General features: G+C 42.9%; 1 protein-coding gene across 1 annotated transcript; it reads right to left on the minus strand.

The window, feature by feature from the left end:
• Window positions 1-4,294: 4,294 nt before the first annotated feature.
• Window positions 4,295-5,086, minus strand: LOC311176503 (small ribosomal subunit protein eS4-like; the record flags this gene model as incomplete). Its single annotated transcript, XM_084242077.1, has 1 exon — window positions 4,295-5,086. One exon carries the CDS (start codon window positions 5,084-5,086, stop codon window positions 4,295-4,297), a length of 792 nt encoding a protein of 263 aa, XP_084098203.1.
• Between the last annotated feature and the right edge of the window lie 2,792 nt (window positions 5,087-7,878).

The following is a 7,878-nucleotide window of genomic DNA, read 5'->3' on the forward strand; positions in this document are numbered from 1 at the left end:
GGAATGTGGTATCATCACCCTAGGTTTAACTGAGATTTCTTTTTCTTACAGTCTCCAGACTTCTTCATTAGGACACGCTTGGGGTTTCTTGTAAATGTTGAGACTTGTTTGCTGCACACCTACCAATGGCCAGACTCTAAAACGTATTCTACCTAAAGAAGGCCGTGAAAGGCTCGCCTCAACGGAGGAGCCAAACCAGTAAACAACGAATTAGAACCCAAAGTTTTTGGAGCCATCTCTGGCGATAAGACAAAACGCAAAGTGAACACTGCGGGGAGGGGGGGAGCTTGGGAGTGGGGGGGTGTTCATTCAGTTCACTAGGTGTGCGGGGAGGACTCGGGCGCCCTGGAGCGGGTGGAGATCTGGAAATGCTTTCCTGAGCTTTACTTAAAAGAGGAATCCAGCAATTTAGCCAAAGGGCAACTTCCACCTGGTCCACCACATCTATAAAGTGAGACTAGAAGGCCTGAGCGCCAGCCTGGGAACTCGGTAAAAGGACCACCAGGCTCCGAGATGAGGCCGGGTTCAAGCCTACCCCTCAGCAGAGGTCAGGCGACCACCTGTTCACTGCTTCCACCGTCGCGGTTGTGAAAAGACTCCGCCCAGCACTGGGGGCGAAAGGCCAGCACCGACCCGGGTGCAAAATCCGATCCGTGTCACTCACGGAACAGAAGTGGGCCGAGATTTGAGCACCAGCAAGGCCCTGCGGGGGCGGAGCGGCTCCGCGGCCTCCGGCGAGCCCTGCACCGACGAGCGGGGCCACGGCGGGGTCACCCAGACCCCGGGCAGCCCAGCGCTGGCGACGCCCTCCGCCTCCGGTGCCCACCTCCTCCCAGCCGGCGGGCGGAGAACGCGCCCGGGCTGGTAAGACAGACTCCGCTCGCAGGGGGAGCTGCTCGGAGCGGGCCTCGGGGCACCGATCCCCACCAGCGCAGCGCGCGCACGCACAGCCGGGACCCCCGATTTACCTGGTACGGTGGTGGCGCGGGTGGGAGCCCGGAGCCGGCGGGCGGGCTCGGCGTCGGCCCTCCCTCACCTGGGCGGAAGTGAGAGGCCCCGGGTGACCGCGCCTCACCTGGCCCTCCCCTCGCACCGACCCTCCCCGGCCGGGGCGGGGCGCCGCGGTGGCGCGGGTGGGGCGGGTCGGGCAGCCTGGGCCTCGCGAGGCCGCCTCTAAGAGGGCGGGCGGGAGTGGTGGGCTTCTCTAATTTCTGCAGGTGAAGTTTGACGGAGCAAGGGATGGTTCAAGGGCCTGGGACAGGTCTAGGGGGCGAATGTGCGAGTGAAGCGCCAAATAGTGGGGACAGCTGACTTTACACGGGGAAGTCAGGCTGGACAGGTGTTGGTTGGTGGGAGGGCTGGGCGGAGAGCTAGGCCTAAGGTCAAGGAAATTTAAGCAGGAAATTGATGAAAGGATTTGCTCCAATCTCCTTAACCCCATTCTTTTCCCTGTCATCCCTCCCTTGTAGTTGCCAGATCCACTGACCCAACATAAAATTCTAAGGTTAACTGGGGGGTTTCTTTTCTCATGTAGTTGAAGAGAAAAATACTAATTTAGCAGTATTTGCTAGCCCTATGCCTGGCACTACGTTATCTCATTTACTTTTAAGGACTCATGAAGAAACTGCACCTGACAGGTTAAATGAAAATTTGGGACTCAGTCTTTCGACTCCTAAGCCTAATGTTGACTTCAATATACGTTTTACCATTTCTCATCTTGATGTCGTTAACTTTGAGAAAAATGGGTGTACAACTCAATGGCATTTCACTTTATTTTGATATTAGATGTTTACTAATTCTGTGCATGTATTAACAATAATCAATCTTCAGGTATCTTTTTCATTGAACAGATGCAATGTTCATTTAGCACTGACTGTCTTTGTAAAATGGAATACCTGTCCTCAAAATATGTCCTAGATACAAAACAACTGCTTATGTAATGAAGACATTTGTTGTAAGATCATGTACTTTGGCACTTGCTTCTTTTAAAGGAAGTGTCACTTGTTGGGCTTGGTAAAAAGACAATTATCAGCATAGCCCCTGCTTTTTGGGAACTAAGAAATTATTGAGGGAAATAAACACTGTTACCAAATAGAATGAACCACAGCCTCAGAAAATACTCCCTCTGCCCAGTGAAATCACATTAGGACTTAAACAGATGTTAATAGGTGTTTGGGGTTTAGGTAAAATGGAGAAGGAAATACTTCCCCCATCAGGGACCATCATCTCAAAGCATTACCTTGTAAACATTGGGTTTCTTCTAACACTTAATGATGGTTATGAACATATTCCCCCTTTTCCAAAAAATGACTGAATTGACCACTAAACAAAGTTCAAACTTCTTTTCCAAGACCCTCTCGTCTCCTTCTTGCTAGCTCTTCTACTTTAGCTCCCATTTCACTTCTCCAGGAACTTATTCTGGCCTAACAGGTCTGCTCTGTGTCCTTAGAATCACACTAAGGCTTTTCTGTTGCTTACTAACCCCTTTCCCATGTCTGGAATGTTCTGCAAACCCTACCCTTCCTCTAACGCTATACCCAAGTGTTTACTTCTTTGGGCTGCCTCTCTAACCACTCCATCAAATATTTATCTCCATCACATTTAATTTTATCCACATTTTGTATTGTTAATTTCATGTTAGCATACTTTTGACTCAAGCAGTAATTTAATTATTCAATATATATTTTAAGACACTTAACTCTGAGAATTCACCTGAGAATGCTAAAAACTTATTCATAAAATGTTGGACAAAATTTTTAATACATATTTGACATCAAAGAGCTGAGCTTGAACCTTGATTCCACCATTTCCTAAATTTGTGACTTTTACAGGTTACCTAACCCTTCTAATTCTCATTAGTGAAATTATGTTAACAATGCTTACCTTTATAAGGTAGTTTTGAAAATCAAGTGGAGGCATCTAGGTATTACAAACATCTGGGCACACAAGAAAGTACTCAAAAAAATGAAGCAGCACATAAACAGGAATGAGCATGGCATACTATGACAGCAGGAGTCAGTCAATAGTGGAAACAAAGTGAAGCCAGGGTAGATGGGGGAGGACCTGAAAATATTACAGAACCTCAGGTAATGAATTTTTCCTTCATCTCTAAAAAATTAAACAACTTTTTAACATTTTTAAATAAAATTTTTATTATTTTTTAACATCTAATACGAGTTTTTATTCTTTACAACTTTTTATAGCACTTTGAAAGTATCAGCAAAATTTAAAGGAAGGTAGGCTTCCCATATAACCCTGACCCCACACATGCAGTCTCCTCTTTTATTAACATTCCTCCACAAGAGTAGTCTGTTACAGTTGACAAAAGTACACTAACATATCATAATCACCCAAAGCTCAAAGCTGGCATAACTCTTGTACAATCTATAGGGTTTGCACAAAGGTGAATAACACGCATCCCTTTAGTATCAGGGTACTTCTACTGTCCAAAAAATCCCATGCTGTTCATACCCACCCTTCACCCCAACTCCTAGTAACCAATGAGCTATTTAGTCTTCATAGTTTTGCTTTTTCCAGAATGTCAGTTGAGTCACAGTTGAAAACATACAGGGTGTGGCCTTTTCACACTGACTTCTTTTACAGAGTAATAAGCATTTAGGGTTCCTTCATGTTCTTTCACGGCTTGATAGCGCATTTCTTTTAGTACTGAATAATAGTCCACTGCCTGGATTTATGGGTTTATTTATCAATTCTCCTACCGAAGGATATCTTCGTTGCTTCCAAGAACTGGCAATTCGGCTAAAAACCTGTATGTGGTTTTTTTATGTAGACATAAATTTTCAATTCCTTTGATATGAAAGGTATTTGAATTAACATTTTAAATGTTTGTTTTCTTAATGAAAGATTAATATGGAAGTAGTTTGAAAAGTGGATTGGCAATGTTTTGTAAAAAGGTGTAGAATCAAAAAAGAGGAAATCACCATAGCAAGGAAGTGATTTTTCACCCTGAAAAAATGAACACTTAAAGATATCAGCTGTTTACTGATAAAAGGATTAAAAATCAAGGAAACAAAAGCAAAGATGATTTTGTTTTGAATCTGATAAAAGGAATAGTGACAGTGAAACTAAGAAGCCATTTTTAAATTGAGAACAGAACGACTATAGTCAGTTTTGGAGCTCCTTTTCACATCAAGATGAAGTATGCATGACATAGAGCAAAGGTCTTATTTAAGGGATGAGTCAAATTTAATTTTTTTTTTTAAAAAATCATGTTGTATTATCTTTATTTAAGCATCAAGACCCTTCTATCCAACTATGCCACCTAGAAAGCATCTCACCCACTGCTCTGCTTGGCTGCCAATCTCTTATCTCTCTCTTCAGCAATGGTGAGGCGGATACCTTTTCCTCGGGGAAGAGAAATCCATGGCTTGTTGCCTTTGCCAATAACAAAAATGTTGGAAAGACGGGTTGCAAAGCTGTTACCATTAGCATCTTTCACATGGACTACATCAAAAGAACCAGGGTGTCTCTCTCTATTGGTGATCACGCCAATTCTTCCCAGGTTAGCACCTCCGGTTACCATGCACAGGTTACCAGTGTCGAACTTGATGAAATCTGTAATCTTGCCAGTTTCCAAATCAATCTGAATGGTGTCATTCACCTTGATGAGCGGATCAGGATAGCGGATGGTACGCGCATCATGGGTGACCAGATGAGGAATTCCTTTGGTGCCCACGATTATCTTTCTCACTTTACACAACTTGTACTTGGCTTCCTCGGGTGTAATGCGATGAACAGCAAAGCGACCCTTGGTATCATAGATTAGTCGGAAATTCTCTCCAGTCTTGTCAATGCTGATGACATCCATAAAGCCAGCAGGGTAGGTTATATCAGTGCGGACCTTACCATCAATCTTAATGAACCGCTGCATGCATATCTTCTTCACCTCATCTCCTGTTAGAGCATACTTGAGCCTGTTCCTCAGGAAAATGATGAGAGGGAGACATTCTCTCAGCTTGTGGGGACCAGTGGATGGTCGAGGAGCAAATACCCCGGTCAGCTTATCCAGCATCCAATGCTTTGGAGCTGCAACTCGCTTCAGATGCTTCTTGGGACCACGAGCCATGGCTGGGCTAGGCACAGAAAAGAGTCAACGTTAATTTAGTTGGATAGTAGTCAGTTAAAGAGCACCACAGGGAAGATACAATCAGAAATACTTGAGACAACAGCATAAAGAATTTCAAATATGCAGGAAAGTATAATAAAGATCTACCAAAGCCTTGACATCATGAATTTATCACAGGGGAAAGGAATGCTCACTGCAGTCAAATGAAAAAGAAATTTTGGGAGAGTAACTATCTTTTATCTCTTAATATTTCTGTTCTCTACATGGGAACAGGAGTTAGGCTGGTTTGTCCAGTAAGTTGTGCTATGGGCAAAAACTGTTAACGTTCATTAGGTATATGTCAGAATCTTGGCAATAAAAAGATCCCAACGCATAGAGAGAGCTCTTGTATCCCAGAGGACGCTTCTATTCATGCTCCACTGGTAATCTTTCCTAATGTTTCCACACAGCAGTTTTCATCTTGGGCTGCGCTACTCATATCCTTTACTTTGTACAGAATGTCTATAAAATTCTATAAAATTTTCACAATATATTAGGCTTTGAAAACGTGGTGAGGTGGTAAGATTTCAGAACACTTTTACTAAAATTAGCCAATGCAGAATCTTCTGCTTAGAGACTATGCTGGTAAAGTAACATATTTTACTAAACCACGAGAAAAGAGATTATAGGGCAATAAAGTGAATCTTTACATCATCAGTTCAAGAGTCAAAAATTTATGCTTTCTTTACTGTCACTGGGAGACTTTTTTGTTCTTTTCAGTTCACACATTGCTGGAGAAAATAAAGATATACCATTAGAAGCATAAGAACATTTTTGTAATGGATCAATCAATAAAGCATAACCATTTTCAAACAATTAATTGTTCAAAACCTATATGGAAAATGACAAACATAAAAATCAGCAATATTCTTGCAGTAAGCAAAAAAAAAAAAAAAAATTGTCTTAATTTCAAAAAACTCAAGCTAGAAAGTTGCTTCCCTTCACCTGATTTTCTTTACCCTGTATTTCAAAAATCAAGCAAGAGCACTGAGTGCCAGTGCTAGTCAAATTGCAAAGTCACTGTCTTATTATCAAATATTTGTAAGAGTAGTTTGGTCCTAATACCTGAATCTTATCTTTACCCCTTTCTTAAATTTCATCTCAGAGAGAGACTCAGGGATGGTGTTGAGCTGTGTACTATAGACATTATTGGTATTTTTAAAAACGTAAAAGTTAATGGCTAATTTTCTAATCTGCACATTTTTAGGTGGTCATGTGTCCTATGAAGACACAACAACGATGATGCAGGTTGACCTGGATTTTCAATTACACTAATGCTAGTGACAAAAATATTGCATTGCCCTGCACTGTTTGTAGGAAACATCTTAATCAAAACACTTGTGTTTACCTAGTTTGGACTTCTGTAACAATTAAGTCATATTTAAACTGTCTTTTCCCCACAACAAACGTTAACTGCTTAATTGTGGGCTCTTGTTTCTTCATTGTTTTAGTCTCCAGGGTCTCTCTCATCTAATGCTGGGCACATAATAAATATGCATTAAGTAATTTTATAAATAGAACAGTAAAGAACGAGGAAGAAAAGCAGGGTGGGAAAGTAGGAGAAAAGAAAACACGAAAAAAGAGAACTCTATTTAAAACAGAAAAATTTAAAAATTAAACTAATTTTCAAATTTCCTATACTTAAACCAGTAGTCACAAATATTTTAAATAAAAAACTGCTTTAAAAAATTGAAAGTGTACAACATTTCTAGTAATTATTATCAGTACATTATTAATAATTTACTAATTATTACTGCACCGTTTCACTTCCTCCATCCCAAAATACTTCTCATCAAACACAATGCCAGTGTTCCCAGAGTATGCACCCTGGAGGAGGGATAAGATCATCCTAGGGAATTTGTTAGAATTACAGTGTCGGCTCTACACGTCACGCCACCAGAAATCACCCTTGCACGTTTTAGCAAAACCTCCACGTGACTGATGCTCCCTAAAGTTTGAGAAGGACTCCATAATGCAATTCTTCAAAGTCTGGGCAGTTTAGATGAAGCAGCAGCAAATTAAAAATATTGTTACGTTAGAGGAGAAAAATTAAAAATTAAGACTTGTAACCAAAAAAAAAAAAAAAAAAAAAAGGGTGGGTTTGGGGTGGGGGATGGCTCACGGGTGTCTGCACCAGAGGGGAGAAATCAAATACTGTGCAAAAATGAACAACGCTGTAAGAAACTAAATGCAGTAATATTCTCAAGCGGGTCACACTTGGCGAAAGCACACATTCCGCTCAGGATAAAATCTCCTCACTACACAACTTTCAGAACCAGCTCAGAGAGACGGGGAGACAGAAACTTCCACGTCCCCAGCAGCGTGGCCGTGAGCTCGGCTCCCGCGGTGCAGGCCCCGGCGCAGGCCTTTCCCTCATCGAACCACCCACTGTCAAAAATCAAGGCCTAGCTTTGCGCGCGCGTCCTTCAGCTCCAGCGGGAGCCATCCTCCCTTCTCCCCGGTACCAGGGGAGACATTTTGTCATCAGTAAAAGCACATTCTGGAACCGCGCAACCCCCGCTGCTCCCCCGCCGCGGCCACCAGGTGACCAAGACCAACGTGCTTCCCGGCGTCTTTGGGCCGGACGTAAAGTGTAAACCCAAATCCTACCAGTACTGACGGAGACTGTGTGTAACGCGTCTATCGAGGCGCCGCGAGCTGCCGGAGCGCTACCACACGGGAGACACGCTGAGGCGTTAGGTCGCGAGCGAAGCGAAGGCGGGCGGCTCCTCTCTTCCGGTTAGCGAAGAGGA

Source organism: Talpa europaea (assembly GCF_964194135.1).
Source record: "Talpa europaea genome assembly, chromosome: 9".
NCBI classification, from domain to species: Eukaryota; Metazoa; Chordata; class Mammalia; order Eulipotyphla; family Talpidae; genus Talpa; species Talpa europaea.